Genomic DNA, 22,506 nt, shown 5'->3' on the forward strand with positions numbered 1-22,506 from the left:
CTGCACTGCTTAAAGTAATGGTTCAGATCTCTTGAAATGAGGGTTTGAAGAGCAATTAATGTCTTACCTGCCATAATTTGCTTTTTGAACGGCTTCAGATTGAAGAAACAGAATTTCATTCTGACTAGATTGACAAGCTAACAGCTAGTCTGAGGCCCGGTCTATATGGGATTGATATTTTCTGAATATGCAAAAGTTTTTAATTGTTTCAACCTTGCATCCACATGGATGATAGGAGCCACAAAACCATATGCTTTGAAAATAGGAAACACTACCCTTGAAACTTTATGTAGATAGCAAAACCTCCACCTTTTAAAAACGGTGATGTCATACCCTCATTTCCTGGCTAACCTTTAACCCCCCAGCGTGACAGAAATAACTACAGAGAGTCATTCATTATGTCTGTGTATTTGGACTGACACAACTCCTTGTCAACACTGTCCTGCACTTTTGTAGTTTAATGTGACTTCACGACAGAGTTTCTCTTTATTGAAGGCCTACAAATAGGATTCAGTTTTAGCTCTTTTATTTGCCATCCTCATCTTTTTTTGTCTTGTTGTGTTTACAGTTTGCACCTGACATGTACGCTTTGTTTGCATGCCTCCTACCTTGGTTTCTGTTTTTGGTGTATTTTTGTAGCAGAGCTACAGTGCCACACACAGGTCTGGCATGGCTGCTACAGTGTTTTTGGTCGATTGCTGCATTTCTGTGTGAATGAAAACGACAAGAAAAGATTGCTTCAGAAAAACAGCCTGTTTGTGAAGATATCTAATGAAAATAGATTATTGTTGTCTTAAAAAAAATACCAATCTCACAGTTTTACAGAAGTTTGTGCAAGAACTATTTTATAAACCTTTACATTGTCAGTTTCACATTACATGGTTATTTGCATATAATGTTTTAGTTATTTACAAGGTCAAATAGCAACAGTTGCATTTTCAGTACAGCCTGGGGCCAGAATAATCTAATATTTCTACTGGAATAACCACCTAATGTGTAACTGACAGCAGTGTAAAGGTCTATAAAATATTATCTTTATAAACCTCAAAGTTTGGAGATGTTTTTAAAATGGCAGCAGACCACTTTAGTCCTGGCCCTGCTCAGATTAGTCATTAGCTCCCCAGTCTCCATTTCTTCAAACTGAGGTCTTTCAATGAGCTATTTACAAAATGTTGGACAATAATTGTTTAAAATCTTTCCACAGAACCACTGTGCAAATGATGACTACTTCTCCATAGTGGACTATAAATCCAAGAAAACTCATATATTTTACGATAAGTTGCACGTTGCTTTAAATAACTTGTTTGTTCTGGAAAGTTCTTCCAATCACTGCACTTCATTTGAGTTTTCCTGTTGCTGTTATTGACTGAAGGTGAACTATCTGAAACCTTTCAGACCAAGGTAAACGTCTGTGTTTAGTTTCCAGTAGTGAAATACAGATGTTCTTGGAAAATGCCAGACATTATTACCAATTCTGTTATTTTCAGTAATTAAATCGCAAGGTACAACTAAATAGGGCTATGTTTGGTAATCTCAACAATGGTGCCTCAGCTGGGACACAGATTTAAAACTGAGCAACACTGAAAATCAGCAGCCTGTAGAGGATACATATTTGTTGTGGAGACAATTTATATTTAAATTTTCAATGAAAAATGTATGAATACGAACCCGATGAAACACGGGTCATTTGGTAAATAATAATTTTCTTATTGAAATACACACTTAGTTTATATTCTAACACTGCCCCATGTCATATTAAATGTAAAATGAGTTACTGCCAGGTTTCAGTTTGGACAGTTAGATTTAAGGGCCACACCAGTACTGGAAACATATTTTTGCACTATTACAGCTAAATTCATTTAGCCAGATGCTAACGGTGGTTATATTTCAATTAGAGACATTTTTGAAATGATACTTTCTGAGCGTTAATTTTCTTCAAATTTATTCAAGAATAGTGGAAGAAAAAGTTTGTTTTGTGAACCAGTAGAGCAGTTTTCATTTCATGATAAAAAAGTTTTAGTCTAAATCTGATTATTTTTCATGCGTTTTGACGCAGCACGATTTAAAACATACTGTACATTCAGTAGTAAAGATGTTACAGCCTCAGCAGAGGTTTTGTTCTGTAAATTTTCAACACAAAATGTCAAAAATTGGGAAAAGCAGACCCTGAAATGCTTGCTCTACATGCTCTGATGGTGCCTTTTCATGTTTGTGATGACAGAGAAAAGACAGACACTCTGCAGTGTGCTGACAGCTAAAAACGGTCTGTCTGCCCATCTTTCAGTACCAACCACAGCCTTTTCCATCACATTTGCTGTGATCACTCCATGTGGAAGGAGCTGTTGGCCGTCAGAACACTCTGACTTCAAAGAGGATTATTCAAGCCCAGTTCCTTGTCATGATAATGTTAATTTCTTTATTCAGAGTTGCTCAAGGAATATTTTGATGCTTTGAGAATAGGTGTTAAAGCCAATTATAAAGTCTTGTCTTGCTCTTACAAATATTTAATCTCTGTCAGCAGAATGGTCTTGAGTTGACTACATAGATTTTGTCTAAAAAAAAAAAAAAAAAGTAATCTTTTTAAACCTGTACATGCAGTTTGTTTATTGCCCACATGGGTTGTCAGACAGATTTATAGACATATTTTCATGTTACATCCTGCTAATTTAGTGTCATTAAAAGTATTCACTCCCTTGGATGTTTTATGCTTTTACTGATCTCATAAATTAATTATGATTGATATTTTTTAATTTATTTTTTCACTAAAATAAATAAAAAGAACTTTGTTATTGTCAAAGTGAAATCAAATTTCTACAGAGTATTACAAATTAAATAAAAATGTCATGTAAATAAGTGACTTCATAAATATTCAGCCCTTTAAAGGGACTGTCCTAATTCAACTCAAAGACAATTGAAAAGTTTAAGTCAGGGCATGGCTACAAAAGGATTTTTAAGGCCCTAAACATTCCCAGTAGTTCTGTTAAATCCATCATCAAGACTTGGAAAAAAGATGCAACAAGTATAATTGCACTAAGAGCAGAAACCTCATAAATTGAGTGACTGTGCAAGAAGGAGAACAGTGAGAGAGACCACCAAGACACATGTGAGCTCTCTGAAGGAGTTAAAGCTTCAGCAGGTGAGATGGAAGAGACTGAGCAACAACATCTGTTGCCCTGGTTTTTCACCAGTCTGAGCTTTATGAGAGAGTGGCAAAGAGAAAGCTACTGTTAAAGAAAACTCAGATTAAATCTTCATTAGAGTTTACCAAACAGCATGTGGAAGACTCCATGGTCAAGTGCTTCTCGGCAGCCACCCGTAGTTGAGATGGCTCTGAGACATTCACTTAGGAGTTCATCATTGGGAACTTTCTTTCTGATGTACTGCAGGATTTTAGCTGTTTCATCCTGCGTAGTGGCTCTGACACTCATTAGTCCTCTGCCTCCCTCCTTTTGCTTAGCGTACTGTCTCATGGTGCTGGACATGCAATGAAATCCTTTGTGCATTGTGAGGAGCTTTCGTGTCTTGATATCAGTGGCTTCTATCTCCTCCTTTTGTCCAGGCTACTACACTAGTGGGGTATTTGCAGGGGTGGAAATTATTATTTTTTTTTTTACCAGCCACTCAAACATTTTACAAGCCACTAGTTTTTTTTTTGTTTGTTTATTTTGTTTTTTTAAAACATTGACTGGCTGCTCTCATCAAAAACAAGCCAGTCACAGAACTAGCCATTGTCATTTCTTTTCCATTTTTCCTTAAAAAAAACTATGTTTAACTTTCAGTTCTGCCCTTGACTCCTCTTGAGAAAAGTTTTTGTTGTCTGCCACCTGCTTAACACCCAAAATGTTCCGCCATATTGTTAAAGCTACTGCTCAAATTTCCTCCTTCTTCTAATGGCATTTAGAGCAACCTAGCAGCAACTCGGGCACATTTCTGCTCTCTACAGGTCGGGAGTACAAATTGAACACATTTTTTTTGTTCAAATTGCAAACCTGCCACGGTGGCTGGTGCATTGTTCAAACTTTTACCCGCATTTGGCCAGTAGCAGGTGCCAATTTCCACCCCTGGGTATCTGAAGACTGGCAGATAAATATGCTGATGGTCTTCAGGGTGATCCAGGACAGGAAGTACTTTTGAAATACACACAAATTTGCTTTTATCCTAGCTGACTGTCCTTGAATTTATAGCATTTACAGCAATGATTTTAATGGCCAAAAGATGCTGGTATTATTTGAATTTAAACACTAAATTTTCATTAAATGTTCACTTGACATGGGGTTTTCATTGTATCAAAACTGACTTAGATTAACAATTTATTTGATTGTGTATCGATAATGTTTAAAATAATACAAACTGATTTTGTTTCTTATTCCTTGTGGGAGATGAGCTTGTGAATGTTAAGAGATTTAATGTAAAAATTGTTTTATTTGTAATGACCATCACATTAGTGCATTTATTGTAAGTGGCAATATTTCATCCGTTTTCCATTATTTGTGAAAAAAAGCAAAAAGTATGTCTTTGGGGGGAAATAATTCATGAATAATTTTTTGTTTGTTTTGATCTCTTGATCTGATTTTAATATTTATGCAATAAACATCATGTACCCACGACCCTGAACAGTGAGGGAGTAAGTAAACACCATGTATTTGCTCTTGTTTTCTGTAGACATCTGCAGTGACATGAGAGGGAAAATTTGCATGGTTTAAATAATAAATACTTCCGAACGCCTGACGGCATAAATGCATTTGATATTTCAAAACACGTCAAAATATGTAAATAGCATTAAATGTACTAACACGCAACGTTGTTTAAATTTGAATCCAGTTCAGTCAATGAACCTAGATTTTTATCTCTGAATGGATAATGTGGGACATCAACCTGACCAGTATAGTCCTAGTTTAATCATTACAGCTTTAACAATTTTGTGAGACAGAAGCCCTCTGGTCATCCTTTATTAAGCCAAGAATATCAACTAAAATATTAAAGGAATTTTTCTTTCATACGTTATTTAGTGTCTATTGCTCTTTTCTCCCAACAGCTCCACTCAGATGTGGACAAAGGTGATGGCAAGGTGAAGTATGTGTTAACTGGAGAGGGCGCCACATCCATCTTCACCATTGATGAAAACACCGGAGACATTCATGCCACAAAGCGCCTGGATCGGGAGGCTCAGGCTTATTACACTCTCCAAGCTCAAGCTATAGACCAACTAACCAACTTACCGGTGGAGCCGAGGTCTGAGTTTGTGGTCAAAGTGCAGGACATCAATGATAATGAACCCAAGTTTCTTGACGGGCCATACATGGCAGGTGTACCAGAGATGTCACCTTTAGGTAAGCTTCCCTGCTTCTCTTAACTATGATCCTATAACTTTTTTCTCCATGATTTCTTTCCAACTCTTGTCTCTCTTTGACTTGCCCTCACTCTAATATCTCCATTTGATAATTTTCCACCTCACTGAATTCCTCTTTCTGTCTCTAGGTCATCAGGTGGGTTGGGACGTGTGCTGTGTTATTATGAGTCCTGCTTGTTCACTTTGTAGGAATGAAAATGTGCTTATCGCTCAGGCCCAGTCTAAACCAAGTTCTGCTTGTTCATGGTAAATGAAGTTCTAGGTTAAATGATCCTCTTATAGTTTTTGAAGGATACAGCAACTTTAAAGTAATTTTTACACAAGTGTCAAAGAGCATTATGTTTATCAAAAGCGGAGATGCTAGCAAAAACACTGGTAGCACTATCTTCTTTAAATCTTCATTTTTTGTTCCTGTTTATATACCAGCTTGCATTGGTTTTGTAGCACTGCTAACTGTTACAGGAAGTTAGAAAACTAGCCATTTGAAGCTCCTATGAGCCCTTGCTTCAAAACTGAAGCAATGAGTCAAGAGATTTTTTGGTGATCTAGTTATTGATTTTTGTTTCTTTATTATTTACCTATGCCGACCATTAGGGAAACAAATATTGTGAAGTATGTTATTTAGTGTCTGTCAGAATTAGTGTTGCAGAAAATGTTGATTTAATCCTTTGCCATAAATTCCAGCCATGATCAAAGTTCCTTCAGCAATGAGTGATATATTGCCAGTGATGCTTGTCACAAAAGCAATATCATCCTTCTATTAGTGAACGCTTTAAGTATATTGTGTTTTAGTATTTGTTTTGTAGATCATTAGTACTGGATTTACCCCTAACCCACAATGAAAAGTGGACTTCTTGCAAAGCTGTTAGAGGGTCATTCTTCAGAACTTAAAAAACAACATGGTCCTATGGTTTTGTAGCACTCAGATACATTTGACTGTTGTAGTTTTTAAATGTTTAAAACTACATTTTACCATTGCTTTTGCACAGGTTTTACATATTATATGTGCCTTTACTGCTTTATCAAATCTTTGACCACTTATTTTATATTTGATACAACGGTGAGTGTGCCATGTTGTCATATGAACAATGTAATTGAACTAGTTCCTGAAATTTGCAACAGCTGCAGAACACCTTGAAGAGGACCCTGTAAGTAGTTAGCTCTAGGATCTTCATTAGCACTTACCCAGGCTAAATGGCTGCTTTTTGATCTTTAATGAGTACTCAGAACAAGTGTGCCTATAAATATGGAAGTATACAGTTTGAGACAAAGCAAATGGTAACAGTTTTTTTTGACAAATCAGGCTATTTATCATATTCATTATTTCTTTTTTTACCAGTTTGATCCACAATCAAAGTTGCAGTTAAGCTGAGGTTAAACATGTTCTTATTTAAAACATGATGTTTTGCTAAAATAAAATGTAATATTTTTAATTTTGTGTTAAAAGAGGAATACTCAGATGCCACTTTGGATTAACAGAATGGTTGTAAATGATTATGGACCCAATATTATGTACATCTTTCAGCCAAGATTAGGTGAGAAATGAAGCAGAAATGTAGGTTTTTCCTGCTTTGACACCGGAAGCATCACCTGCTACACAGTGAAACATACCTTGTGCTGGGCAAAAACATTGAGTGGCAGCCTGCCAGACAGACAGAATCCTGTGAAAACACAAGGAAAAGATGAAGGAAGTTATAATTTTTGGCAGTGGTGCAGTGCTCTAAGCTGTGTACCACACACATTAATTTTACTAGGATGTATGTATATCTGCAAGTAAATGAGTGTAAGGTGGTCACAGCAAGGCTCGGAAAAGCTACAAAAACAGACTATCTCACCTGAAAAAGGCATAAAACCACTTTAACATGAATATTTTTTAATTGTTTGGCTGCCTCGTGTTATCTCACAGTTGCAGTTGCTTGTCCCCAGTCCACATAACAATGGACACAAAGATGCAGAGAAAATGAACAGAATCTGATATGGAACATATAGGATTCCATTTTATGTAGTTGGACTTAAAGCACATTTTCATTCAACTTTTTCTCTGCATCATCATTGAAAGCCACAAGGAATGCATTCAGTGACTGAACAGCTGTCTTAATGTTTTCCATATGGTTTGATTACAGCTACACTAAATAACGTCACTGTGTGCCATCGTGCTTCTGATTCTTTTTGAGTTTCCACTTGTGTGGCTGGGATGGACAGTGCAAGATGCAAAGTAGCCTGAAGAAGGTCTTAGTTTCATTAAAAAGAAAGGAATCACTAAGATCATTAGTATTGATTTTCTTGCAACCATGAGCGTACACATTTGTTAATCTATCTAGTTTATGAAGTGATAATGCCCTGCTTTGTGGCTCAGTCACTAATTTCAAGATATACCATGGTTTTATCAAGCCACAGTTTCAAAACTAAATAGGAATTTTGACACAGGTTTGTTTCCCTGTGATTGTCAATGTCTCTTTTACCCCATTAAACAAAGAAGATTGGCTATTTAGAAGATTTTCCAAAAGTAAAAACCACAGATTGTCAAGGTCACACGATATATGACCATCTTCCAGAAAGGTATATACAGATTTATGACAACACGCGCTCTAATCTAGAAGATGTCTTTTTCAAGGAAGGCCTTGCATATTTCAGTGTTGTTGCATCTTTACAACAACATGGCATCATGGTAGAAGAGTCCAGGTGCTGGACTGGTCTGCCTTCAGTCCAGTCCTCTCACCATATGAATCTAGCAAAGACTCAGGACTGTTGAACAGCTAGAAACCTACATCAGACAAGAATGAGACAACATTCTTCTCCAAACCCTCCAGCAGCTGCTCTCACAGTCTTCACAGTGGTCTAAACATGGCGCTGTCCAAACTTATTTGAAACGTGTTGCTGCCATCAAATTCAAAATGACCATATTTTCCCCTAAAATGGAACAATTTCTTAGTCTTGATGAAATTACTATGTTTCATGATGAATAAAATATGCTTTTATAAAATTTGCAAGTCATCGATTCTGTTTTTAGTTAACCCCAGTTCCAATGTTGTTGAAACTGGGGTTGTTATATTATATAGCTAAAAGTATAAATAGCTATAATATTATTCAGGGTAATAATAGTAATATTAGTAGTTTTTTATATATCAAATAAGCTAAATCATGTGGTAGATTTTCATTTGTATTATCACGAATGGTGTTGTTTTGCTCAAGATTATTATACTGTGAGAATCTTACATCTGTCCATGATGATTTGTGCTGCTAGATGAGTCAAAAGATTACCAAAACAATAATTACATAAGCTATTATAATCAGTTCTCTGGCAATAATTAATGTTTGTACAAACATCAGTAGGAGATATTTTTGTGTGGGCTAAATTACTGGTTGAACCAAACAGCAGACTGACAGTCCAAAACTGCAAAACCTACAGCAGCTAAAAGCAGTATTTGTCCAAATGTAGCTGTCCTACAGACCCAGCAGATTTTCTTTTAATCACAAGAGCGTTTATTATAGCAGATATTCCTTTTGTCAGCTTTAAAAGAAATCCTTGGGGATAACCTTGTATTAAATCTTGTTTGTGAGCGGCAGTGTGGTCAAGTTTTCCTCCAAGGTTTTAAATCATTTGCTCCAAATGCAAATACAAGCAAATGAGTGACGACAACCTCCCGAGGCCTTTCAGTGTAACAGATGTACGAAAATGGCAAGACAAGAGTGACATTCAGTGTGTGTGTTTTTCTTCTCAAATTGAATAGAGTATGAAGTCTTTTTTTGAAATACACACACAATATCAATCACTTTACAAAAGCAAATATGGTAAAATTGAAAGAGTTAAAGCATCTTTGTGTTGATTTTGGTTGCTCTGTTGTGGAGACCATCTAAAATTGGGTTGACTCCAGAAGATAATGTTACAGTTTTAAGCTAAATTCTTACACAAGATGTTGCACTCAGTATGTGTTGGGGATGACTCATCTACCACACCAAGGTTTAGCTCAATATCTGTGAAACTGACAGAACTATAGACATTTTTTTGGTAAAGCTGATTAATTCTGGAGGCTGTCTTGAATTCAGTTGACACCAAAAGTTAATCAGCTGTAGATGTTCATCCAGTGATTAGTCTCTAAAGGTTTCTATAAAATCCATCCATTGGATTATAAGATATTTTGCTAACTTCACAAATGAAAACATCCACACACACAAAATGAAATGCTGTGTCAGGGCACTTTCTAAACAGACGAGACTCACTGCTTTGTGAAGGGAAGCTTGATGGGCTGTAATTTACATATTTATTTCTTCAAATATGCCACCACACACCTCTAGGCTTAGAAATGTTGATGAGTAACGCATGTTTGAAAACTAACTTAAGGTCTAAATCCGTCTTGAAGCCCATGGGCATTTTTCCACAAATTGGTCTTCATATTAGTCAGTGCTTTCAAAAACCTACCTGGTGAAAATGTCAGATTCTAATGAACACATTTCTATCCATCCATTAACTTGCTGCTTCACCATGACAACACAGTGGGGAAAAGCACACAGACATCCTTAACTTTCTCCAGCTCCTCCTGGGGGTTCCCAAGAAGTTTCAAGGCATGCTGGGAGCTGTGGTCTAATCACAGATGAGCCATGACTGGCAGAAGTGTATATTTAATATACTGAGGCAAAAAAAAAATTAAAAAAATTGTATTTGTATTAAAAAAACAAAACAAAAGTCAAGTTGTTGCTTTCACTCTGCTTCCAACTAAGTGTAAAATCAAGTATACATTAGTATTATTATGGCGATTTTGAACATTTAAATTAAAGCTTTATCCTCTATGTAAATCTAGCAAAGATATTCAGGGGGTTGATCTTTGAAACTTACATTCAGTGCCAAAAATCATCAATTTATAAATGCCAACAGTATCAATAAAATGAAGGCTACTGCCACCCACCCTTTTAAGAGAGGGACCAAGAATATGTAAAAATATTATCACAGAAAAGAAACTCTAAATTGACCTAGTTAAACACTATATATATATATATATATAATATGAAGGCTGCACCTTTGTAAATGTATTTGACCATAAAATATGTGTATTTTATGTATACATTTTATTTTTAGCTAGTGCATTTACTTCTATTTAATGTTTATATTTTTGCTATATTACTATTGTATCAAGAAGGCAAGTAGTGTCAGAAACACTGGGTTTTGTGTTAATAGTTAATAGTGTTAATAAATAAAACACAATATATCTTGAAGATATTAAGACGTAATGTTTGATACAGTATATTTTGTTTCACTGCTCTAATGGTACCATGGTAATTTGATATAATTAGCATGTCCATGAAAATGTTTTTAGGTAAAGTGGTAGTGTGTTCCTGTTTTGTTTTGTTTTGTTGTTGCTATAAACACAGTCTGATACCAGTTTATAAAGGTAAAGTGCAAAGAGAGTTCTTGGCATTCGGAGGAAAATTGAACAAGCTTGTTCTCAAGTAAAAAAAGTAAGAGGCAGATTGTAGTTGGATGACTCAGTGAAATGCTATCAGCAGTTTAAGTGTGAGTGTTAGTGGTTAAGTGGTTACTGGGTGAAAGGTGGAGGGAGTGAGCTTTGGCCACCCAGCAAAATCTTGCTGAAAAGAGGAAGATACGAAGGCTTGAGACTTTGATGAAAATAATAAAAAAAAAAAGGTGAGAGGCCAGCTTTTTCAGGTTGCTTACAAAACACATCTTTCTTTGTTAAAATGTTGAAAATTAAAAAATAAATAAATAAATAGCCAGTAAATTTAACTACATGCCACAAGAAGGGTGCTGGTTGTTTCCAGTGAGTTTTGTATAAAATCTTAAGCATGAAACAAAATGGGAGGAAAAATATAAAAGTAGATCAAGGAAGCTGTCAAACCAATGCGCCTTAAAAAATATGTAATGCACAACAACAGAAATACAAAGAAATAAAATTTAAATTTAAAAAAAAATTGAACTGCTAAGAATATCTGGCAACTTTATCCAAATAAAACCAAAAGTAAACCATAATTAACGCCTCAACAGAAGAAAACGTTACAGTGGGCTAAAGGGGAGCTGGTGTGAACTGTGGATAATTGGATGGAAGTGATATTTAGTGATGATTCATAAATTTGCATTAAGCAAGAAGATGATGTCAGAATGAGACACAAAAGATGACTGCCTGAAGAAAACAAGAACATTTTTACAGACTTTAATAATTTAGAGTTTTATGTTGAAAACCATACAGATGGCAGTCATTGCAGTAAAGACACAGCTGGACTTTTTTTTTCTTACACTTTTTATATTCATTGAAAGTAGGTTTGGTAATAAAGAGGTTATTAAAATACGTATACAGTTTTAAGGGTTAGATTGACTTAAAGACCCTGATTAACTCTGATTGGCCCCTGAAGTGCCCCTGTCTGGTTACTGATAGCTTAACCCAGAATGAAAATGAAAATTATGGTCCTTTAAACATTCTAACACTATTCAGATACTGTTTTTGTAAATATATAATGTATGTATATCTTGAGGGAAGTCAAAAAATCCATCCGGTGTGAACTAGAGGTTAGCTGTGGACTCGAGGGAAAATCCAAACAGCAATGTTCACAGTTTCNTCTATAGTAAACTTTAAATATCTTATCTTACTTGGACATATACTTTTTGTTAGTTTGTTTTGGCTGCTTCCTTCTTAAGGAATATCTTTAGCAAGTGAACTTGCAGGAATGATGGGGCAATTGTTTTTATACCAGATGCCCTCCCTGATGCATCCTGGGCTCAAACCTGTAGCCTCAGGATTAGGAGAACGTGGCACTGACCACCATTTGCCACAACCCGATTGGATATACTTTGTGTTCTTTTTTAAATGTGGCCGCATTTTTTGTCTCTGAATTGGAAACATTTAAATTCTTTTCCAATTCAGATGTGTCATTGACCATTCCTCAATGACACAACGGATCACAAGTCATAGCAATACTTTTTTCTTTTCTTTTGTCTTTACAAAGACATATGAACTCAATAACAAAAAGCAAACAGCCCAGAATCTCTGTTGGATTATAAAGTTATGTTATAAAGTGAAAAAACGTTGTCTTCTGTTATTCAAGACATTTGGAACATGATGGAAGGAAATATAAAGTTTTTAAACACTAAGTTTTAGCATTAAAAAATTTAAAGCCCTTGGAAAAAAGCTTTTTAAAAGAAAACTGAAAAAACAAAACAAAAAAAGAAATGTAAAAGAACACATCTGCATCATTACATTGTCTAACAATTACCAGATTACCTTTGCAATGATCTTGGCCTTTTCAGTAACTTTAACCATTTTGCTTTAGATTTCCATGCATCCGCCCATTTTCTGTTCTCACTTTGAGCTGGTCAAAGCTGTGGGGAGGTGGTGTTGATATCCAGCAGTCAAAAGATAAGTTACAGTGCTAAATGGAGGTGAACAACCATGAAAGCTTACACACCTAATGTCAATTTAAAATAGCTAATTAATCTAAAGCAGGCGTTTTTGAACTGTAGAAACTGGAACACCCTGAAGAAAATCTATACACCCCTCAGGGTAACATGGAAACTACCCAGGAAGGCTCAGCCAGGATTCAAACCCTGGACCTTCCTGCTGTGAAGTGAAAGACTTACCACTGTTCTGCCATGCTGCCCCCTTTAGATGTCTGTGACCCAATTTCCTGCATCTGTTGGGACTAGTTGGAGACAAAATTGTAAAAATAAATAAATAAATAAATAAAAAATATGCAGAATCACACTGAACGGCACATTTACACAAATGCCTGGTGAAATCTGGGCCATCCATATAAACATAAAATACAATTCTAGTGCTCTAGAATTACATACACTTAAATTGAGAAGCATTTGAGATGGGTGCTAGACACCCACAATGCCTTTGCGAGAAAATCTGTATGTTCAAAATACCAGCAACATGACAATGAAGCCTTGCAACTCATTCAAGGAAATTGAGAACCCCTGCAATTATTTTGAGACATTTTTTTAAATGTCCTTGCAAATGCTGATTGTAATTTGTGGCCAACAGTCACGGCCCATTGAAATACTACCCTAAGAGGAGCTTATAGTTTGGTGATAATTATCCACAGTTAAACAACTTCATTGCAACTCCATTCACATGTACTGCCAGCAACAAGCTTATACCCCAGTACCTCAAACATGCACTGTATACAACCCAGGTAGAAATTGCTAAAAAGGTGCTTTTATTTTTTAAGTATTCAAAGTCAGACTGAGATTTTCAGCAGGCATACAGTAGCACCAGGAAGCATTCCAAACAGTGCTTTGCTTCCAACACAGAGAGAGATCTCTAAAGGATTACACAGCTGACAGTCAATGGGAGGTACAAAGCTCAGGCTTTAGGAACCAGAGGATTAGAGTACAAGGCCTCGGAGTCGCGTGTCCAACCCGAGATAAAACAGCAAGAACGTACATGAACCACAGAGGACACGTTTATGCCCCCGAGCGCTGAGGTACGGGGTCACTCCAGGCACTTTATTTACTCTGCCACCTTCTGTGAAGGTCTTCACAGCCTGTTGTGAGGACAACAGGAGAACAATGTGCCGCCTCTCTTTGTAAATATCTGCTCAAAGCAATTATCAATGCGATAAAGAAGAGGAAAGGGTCAAGCACCTCTTGTCCTCAATAATTCTTTTATAGATGTCTTTAAATCATTAATGGTCACAGCTTTGCACCGCTGATGAATGGGTTCAATTTAGAGAAAATCATGAATTTAATTAATTAAAGTAATTAGAGGCAGAGCCGGTCCAAATACAGTGAGACCTTTCAGCCGATGGATCTCTGAAGGCTTTTGTCTTTATCACGGCAGAGATGTCAAATAAGAGACAGGAGAGCTCGAGGACAGTTAGAGGTGTGACAATCACGAGGCCTGACTCTCTGCAGCTGCACAACGGAGGACCAAAGGAGCTGTTTGAGGGCTCATTACAAGCATAAGGAATGTAATGTCAACCCAAGGCCACAGTTCTGGAATTTACTACTCCCCATCCTATATGCAGCTGTCAAAGTTCCTGTCTTATTCATAAGAGCATCACTGATCAAGGATATGATGTAGAAAATTTATTCTGGAAATGAGAGAGGCCTTCAGGGAAAGTTGATTAAGAACATTATCTGTTCTCATAAGTGGATGCCTGTAGCTGTTTATTTTCAGCACTTTTTTATTTTGGTTTGTAAATATGGACTTAGGCACATGTAAAAAAAGATTCCAACAGAAAACAGATCTGCAGCATTCATTTTTTTACGAAGCTGAGAACTTTGTGAATTCAATTTTATGGTAAAAAATACAAAGGTAAACAGCATATTTTGAGGGTCGACTGTAGGCACATCTAACAGGAGTATCTTCATAGTCCTGCCATAGAAATTTTGTCATCTGAAACTGATAGCAATGTAAAGACGTATAAAACAGTATTTGCATGAACTGCTATGAAATTTTTGATGTTAGAGTTGCTTTAAGATGGCAGGATGTAATTTTGGTTTTAGTCCCAGATGAACAAGCCATTAACTTGTCAATCCAATTAGAATTAAACTCTATTTCTTCAAATTGCTATCTACAACAGGTAAGATATGTATAGTTCATAACAAAAAATGGCAAAAATGTTATGTGAAATGTAACATATTATTGTTATATTTCACAGGCTACATTGAGGTATGTTCAAAGCATTTTTTAACTATTGTTATTAATTATATGTCTGCTTGCTAAAGATATTAAACCACTGAAAAAATCCTTGGAGAACCACATATGGACATTTACATCTGGAACAGCAAACAAAAAGTGTATTAGTTGATTTCTCACATTTAGAAATTATCCATTTGGTTTATATGAAGGGGCTATGATGTTCATTGAATGTGTGTGATGAATCTGGTGTTGGTTTTACTGATAAGAAAATGAGAAGGTTCTTATCTCTTATGTTACACATTTTTACTAGCATATTTGGTGTAAATTATCCTCTTCATGTGCATTTATTCTTTTGATTTTGAGCCATTCCAATTAGTAGAAACTCAGACATTTTTAGTCTTTCAACAAGAGAGCTCTAAGGGTTGTTTAATTTCCAGCCTGAGTGATTCAAATATTTCTGTTTCTGCTTTTCTTTTGGGTAAAAGAAATCTATGGTCAGAATTGCATGTCTGATAATTCACATTATATTTATTTCTCTACTTAAGCACTTAAAAAAGATAACCGTTTACACTGCAGTTTTTCTGTTTCATTCATTGAAACATTCAGCATTAGAGTGCAATCTCACATTGCAAGTGACAGTGGTGTGCAGCCTGTATATGTAAGTACCTGAAGAATATGTGTCTCTGCTCCATAATACACATTTATTTTCATTACTGACAGGTGACAGTTGCTCACCGAAGGTATGGGGTCGATTAGGATGGGGGGTTTCTGCACAGCTGCTCAAAATGAATAAAAAACTGTGGGGATCTGATCCATCACACCAATGAAGATGGACAAATATCGAAGGGGGCACTGACAGGCCAAATTGAGTAGCAGATGACAGCCTGATGGAGCAGAAAAAAATCGGTTTAAATTTCAGGATGTTCATCAGTTTTCTTTCTTTTCTTTCTTGACATCCAGTTCACCTGGTTAAGAGAATGTTGTTTATTTCTCTAACAGGGCAAAAGAGTTGTAAAAGAAACGGCGAAAAATGAAACTAGCGTTCCTTGAAGGAATGCGTATCATTTGCCTCCTGGCATGACAGAGTTGACCCCTATACTTTATAACAAAGTTTTAAACAAAGATGTTGCACAATCTGTTAGTGCTCAAAGCATGTGTTGGGAAAGAGTCTCACCTACTACCACACTAAATGTTAGCTCAATATATGTAAAATTGACTGAGCTATAGCCAGTTTTGTGTTTGCAAAGGTAGATTAGCTTGAATTTTGTTGACCCCAAAAGGTAATTCAATTAATAATACACTGAGAGTTAAATTAAAATCTATCCACTGGTTTGGGAGATATTTTGCTAACTGAGAGATAGAGCTGACTCCAACAGATAGCAGATCCAATCTGCTAGCACTTAAAGTATGTGTTGGAGATGACTCTCAGCTACTACCATATCAAATTATATATGAATAGTTGTTAAATAGATTGAGTTAGAACCATTTCTGTTTGCTATGGTTGATTAGCTGTGGAAGCCATTGTGAATTGGGTTGATTTCAAAAGTTAATTAGTTATAAATGTACATTCAATGATTACTTTGTGGGAATTTCAGTACAATCAGTTAAGTTTAATTTGATATTTTGCTAACAAACACAAATAGAGATACAGGCAATTACATTATTACCCACATTTCATGGTGTTGTGCAGTAAAATAAAAAAATAAATTAAAAACTCCTCAAAACTTGTATTCCATGTAATTCCGTACGAAATGTTTAATTTACAGACTCATCTAGTACAGCTTGTGGGACTTGATTTCAACTATAACCTGTAATGGAGATTCAGTTCAGTTCTCTTTCATACAGTCATCCTTTGACCTTGGTGTGTTAAACTACCAGTAATATAACCTGTCACAACTAAAAGGTGATGATATAATCTAGGTGTCCTTCTAAAACCTTCCTGGTGATAACTTCTCCACATCTCCAAGCATTTTTTCTTTATTATATATTACACTGTTCACATCCAGGGCCAAAGCCTGTTAATTCTGCTTTACGGCCAAAACGAAGGACTCTAATTTTCAATTTTCATGATCACTTCATTCAGTAAAAAGCCTGTAAAACACATCTCATGTTAGAAGTAGGATTCTTTATTAGGGCGTTTGCTTCCGAGTAAAATATTACCAACTTGTAAGACAGCACTCTCTGTCACATGCTTCGGCAGTGGCTCAGGCTTTCGCCACGTAAAGTGAAATATTCAAACATCAAGCAGCCATTTGTGAGACATGCTGGAAAAGCCTCACTCACTCGCTGAGAATGGCGATTTTCAAGGTTATTTTAACAATGTCTGGTGTTGATGATTTCTCCGCTGCCAAGTCGGAGACTGCTGTAGGCGTCAGCTTTAAGACCAACACTGACGTACAGTCTGAAAGCAGAAAATAACCTGGGCCATTTATTGTTGTTTGTGGTAATATAACAGTTTATTGAATGGGTTTCGCTCCAGATTATCAAAAGGATATCAATTGTTTGGCCTGAACTTGAGGCTCATTTAAACCATAATAAATGCTTTATTTGAACTGAATGGTGCTGATTATACTTTTGCAACTACAATTTCAAATGCTTTTCTGCTTCACCTTCTGAGCCGTGGCTGTCAGTTCAAGTCACATCAGTTTAAAGAGACGTGCCGAAAAAAGTCACATCTGATGGTCTCCCTTTCTTTTCAGAGGAAGTGCAAGAGAGGACAATACTGTACTGCGCACAGACACAACATTCATCAGCTGTAGGCAGAGTTCACAGCTGGGTTTGGGAACAAATTTCCTTTCTTGGCAGAGGTGTAGAGATGGAAGAGGCACTGCTGGACACCATTACAGAATCTGGATTTGTATCTTGACTTATATGACATTTTATAGTGTCAGTTTGAACCTGAAGGTAGAAATCTCGATGTAGACTTTTTCTTCCCCTTTTTTATTGCTTCCAGGCAGTCTTTTCTTCACTATATATTTAGGGCAAATAATGTTCTGAGCACTGTATCACTATTAGTTGTTAACTTTAGGGGTGGGCTTTTTGTAGTGTTATGTCTTTAAAAGTATAGTTTGGTGTTTTGAAATAGGTGTCAATGGACTAGTTATCTGTAGTTTGTATCTTACTTGTATACTTAGCACAAAAAGTAAGGAATTGTGTTTGGTTGATTATTTCTTTGTTGTAACAATACTTCTTGGTGATAAATCTTATACTATTAGAAAGCCCATTTTTTTCCCCTTAAAGGGTGCTACATTTATTATAAGGATGCATTTGTGGGTTGAGCAACAGAGTTGAGTATGCTGATTACATCCATGAAAAACATACAGAATCAATCAGCTTTTTAAGAAAAGGAAATATTTATAGTTATATCAAGAAATGGTTGTATTTTAGCTCCAGATTAATGGTAAAGCCAGAATCTTGTGTCAGCCTGTATAACACATCTACCAGGCACAAAAATGTTGTTTCTAAATGTGTAACATTGTTTGAGTTGCCATGTTTTCAATAATTCATTTTCATTTAGACAAAAACGCAGTCCAACTCATAGATCCAGCTCACCTCAGCTAAACCACACGATCCATACTACTGTGCACAAACAAAAGATTTTTATATACCATTCTGGAAAAACAAAACAAAAAAAAACTTTAGATATTTGTGCAGTAAGGTTGCAATCTTTCCCTCGCCTTAAGATATCATCTGGTTTCCCAGTTACAGGTTTCCTTCTGCAGAGCAATAAACTCTCCAGAAACTTTTTTTTTTACCCTCTAACTCAGTAACTGAATGAGATTCCATCTGTGCGAGCTGTATTTTTAAAACAGTTTGCAATTGTGTAATCTTTTACATTTTGTGTCATGAAATTCAACAGCTTTAAATTAAGCACAACAATTATCTTTTATCTTTCCTGAAGGACAAATTTTATTCAAGAAATTTACTTTATTGACTTTTATTGACTCAATAAAATGCCAATAATGGGCTGCTAATTAATCTGTGCAGACCAAACAAATGATATTCTCAAGTGAGTAAAAAAATCTTGAAGCTACAGTTTACTTCTGCCTCACTTTTAATATGAATTCTAGCTCCAGCTGAGTATTATTTGTTTAGGCTAAGAATCACATAGCAGATGAACAGCAGATGTAAGTTTTTTTTAGTTCTGCTCAATATTTCTTAAAAAAAAAGGCTTTAAAATCAGTCAAGCAATTTGGATTAAAACAAAATATAAAGTAGAGTAATCACCCGTCGCAACAAAAGAAGACAGTGTGAAGACAATGACTAATGAGATTATTTAGTGCCTCAGAAGTTACATTTTCATCGCTCCCCTCCCTTTCTTTTCAAGTAGAATTGGTCACACACTCGGCTGATGTGACTATTTCCACATTTAGCTCTGTATGATTTGGCCTCTCAATGTTGTCTTGGAAACTAATGAAGGGCTGTCTGCCCACAGGAACCATGGTAGTGCAAGTGGCAGCCACAGACGCAGATGACCCAACATATGGGAACAGTGCCCGGGTGATCTACAGCATCGTTCATGGACAGCCGTACTTCTCAGTAGAACCAAAAACAGGTAGGTGTTATTTTATCCCACCAGTTCACATTTAAAGGAAAATGACAGACAGTGTGAAGATGTCTGTGTCGGTGGGTTCCGATGAGCTCCTCATACTGATGTAAAGTGGACTCAGAAATGAAAAACTGATGTCAAGTTTTTTGAGTTTATTCATTCCTCTTTCCTCTCAAAATCTGGCACTTATCTAAAATCATTACATGAATGCTTTCTAATGGCTTTTACAAATCCCGGTGCATACAGTGACAAAGAAGGAACTGGAATTTCTAACTTCTGGCTGCTGAATAAAACAAGCCGGTTGCATTTCCTTTAAAACAATGTTTTTGGTATAAAAATGATAAACTCCTCTATAAAAGGATAGTTCTGATCTTTCAGTATGAGCTTTAGAAAGGTTATGAACATTTAGGCTATGTTCACACTGCTGGCAAATGCGACCCAATTCCGATGTTTTTTGCCCCTTTGCGACACATATCAGATTTTTTAATGGCAGTGTGAACATGACAAACCTGAATTTTTTTTTATATCTGGCCCACCTAGGTCTTTTCCATATGTGGTACTGAATCAGATACATATCCAATGTTTTTCAAAGCGAACACTTTGAAAAACATCGCATTTCATCCAACTTTTACATCAGATGAAAGGACGGAGGTCCCCCATGTCAAAGCCCCACCACTCTTGGCTCTGACTCTACATCCACACATGGCTCTGCACAGAGGTAGCAGGCACAGCTCCAAAACAGGTCATTGTTAACATTTGCTCTTTTTCTTCTTTTATCTTTTACAAGTTGGATGTGCGGTGGACAGCAACTTCAGAATCAATACACACATGCTATCACTCGCAGTGGCCATATTTACTTTTATAAACTCAGCATGATATCATATCTTTTTCTGAACATCTGGGTCATTTCAGGAACTGGAGACTGTTCACTCCAGTGTAAACAGTCTCCAGTTCCTGAAATGACTAAGGCACTATTGTAGATTCTTCTTTGAAAGACCTAAGTTTGGAGAAACAAAAGTTTAATTCTGACGAGCTAATGAGTCCTCCGAGTAGGACAAAGACCCAAGTGGATTATTGTTTTCCTAAAACAACTCCCAATCTCAAAAGAAAATGCATTTACAAATGCTGTTTTTTAATTCTTTCACAACCATCAGTTTTACATTACAGAGTTATTGCAGCAGGAATATTATGATAGTCTTGATAGACATGCCCCATGCTGTTTTGGAGGTGTTACAACTAACTGCTGCTGCTATTTGCACTTGCAAATAACCAGATTATTCTATCTAGGTAAGTGAGTAATGGAAAGTTGTCAATGATACAAGTTTTTTTCTTTTTTTTAAAGTTATTTCTATTTATAAAGGACAGTGAAAGCTGCAGGATTTTAAGTTGGCTGAAGGTAAAGATTTTGAGGTTGGATAATTTTAATCAGAGCTACTCAGGGTAATGAAGTATCAACTGTGCATCAGGAAACAGTGCCTTTCTCCTCCGGTATGTGATGTACTTCACTTAGGTGTTTGCAGATTACATTCGAATGATGCGTAGGGCATCTAGCAGCAAAGATCATCAGCCTTTGAGCACGTTGGTCGCTCCCCGAAAGCCACTTTGAGCAGGACCTTTGTCTGTGTGTTTTTATGTGCTCTACATTCCAGCAGAATGGAAATATACTGTAGGCTCTGACACTGACATGGCTAAAAAGTGATGTCTCTGTCTTTTTGGGCAACATACATAATATAAACTGCTATATCGCCAATGAAAGTTAACAATTAGGAGAGTTGTACTTTAGAGCATGATGTAACATGCCTCTCATCAACCATCAACCCTTCTTTTGTTTTGTTACCAGACAACTACTGCTGATGAAATAGTAACTAAAACTAAAAAGATTAACCTTCTTCACTCACTTGTTGCTGTTCAGTGGAACATCCTGGTAAAATCAACAGTTGATCACAAATAAGACAGACAACCGTTCATGCACACACTCACTTAGTAGCAATTTAGAATAGCCAATTGTCCTAACATGTTGTTTTTGGTATGTGGGAGGAAACCAGAGTACCTGGAGAAAATCCACTCATGCACAAGCAGAACATGCAATCTCCACACAAAAAAAAGCCCCAGGTGGGAGGTGAACCTGTGACATGCTTGCTGCAAGGCAACAGTGATAACCAGCTGTGGCATCATGCAGTCAACACATCTGTTTGTATAATGAATTTAACTAACTTGATGTTTTATAGCACTACTGCTCTTTGAAAAAAAAAAAAAAATCCTACATTACCAAAAAAGTGGAGAAGTTGTGACCTTGTCTATGTCATGTTTGGTTCCAGTTTACGAACCCACATGCACGAACACAATCAGGAGACGCGTATGCAAACAATAATAAAGTTTATTGAACAGAGGGGACAGGGTTGGGGAGAAAAACACGGAGCAGAAGTCAGGAAGGGATAACCAGTTCAGCCACTGTCAACGAGAGGAAGCGGTTAGACTCCTGGGAGGTGGAGGAACATATAAATATATATATGTAGAGGAGAGAAAGGCTTACTAGGAACAGATGGAAGCTCACTTAGGAGCAGCGACAGACCCAGGGCGGCGTGGAGAGGTAGTGAACCGTTGGAGGGCGGACAGGTAAGACAGACTGAGTGGGGAGCGAGCTGGCGGCTGGTCGTGGTCCGGAACAAACGATCCACAGAACTTTTCTCTCGAGAAAACTCCGGAGGAATCCAGGTAGACCTGACGAGAAGGAACAAACACAGGAGGCGATTATCTCGGGAAGATACACAGCGGGCCTTACTCTGGAACGATTTGTTACCAAGGTGAACAAACACTCAGGCAAGGAAGTGTCAGCTCGCCGCTTCTTAAATATCCCCAGCCTCAGTCAGCAAATGCGCCACAGGTGTGTCTCCGGGTTCAACCACACGCTTCTCCAGGGGCTCTGCTCCTAGGCGGCATCTGGTGGAGGAAGTGGGAAGCGGCAGGCTTCCAAAACAAAAGAAAAACAAAACAAACCACCGATCCTGACA

The 22,506-nt window shown here is 36.8% G+C and overlaps 1 protein-coding gene and 1 long non-coding RNA gene across 3 annotated transcripts in view; one reads left to right on the forward strand and one right to left on the reverse strand.

Annotated features, from left to right (window-relative positions):
- Window positions 1-22,506, forward strand: part of cdh7a (cadherin 7a) — a 134,913-nt gene that overhangs the window by 47,905 nt on the left and 64,502 nt on the right. For both annotated transcript variants that reach the window (XM_017406800.3, XM_025003884.2), the window contains 2 exons: window positions 5,036-5,330; window positions 19,382-19,501. In XM_017406800.3, the coding sequence (XP_017262289.1) occupies window positions 5,036-5,330; window positions 19,382-19,501 (415 nt within the window). The remainder of the gene's footprint in view (window positions 1-5,035; window positions 5,331-19,381; window positions 19,502-22,506) is intronic.
- LOC119616648 lies at window positions 21,855-22,500 on the reverse strand. Its single transcript, XR_005232618.1, has 2 exons — window positions 22,029-22,500; window positions 21,855-21,946 (listed from the first exon to the last, which is right to left on the reverse strand). It is a non-coding gene; the product is annotated as an uncharacterized LOC119616648 (long non-coding RNA).

Source organism: Kryptolebias marmoratus, linkage group LG21 (genome assembly GCF_001649575.2).
Source record: "Kryptolebias marmoratus isolate JLee-2015 linkage group LG21, ASM164957v2, whole genome shotgun sequence".
Lineage (NCBI taxonomy): Eukaryota > Metazoa > Chordata > Actinopteri > Cyprinodontiformes > Rivulidae > Kryptolebias > Kryptolebias marmoratus.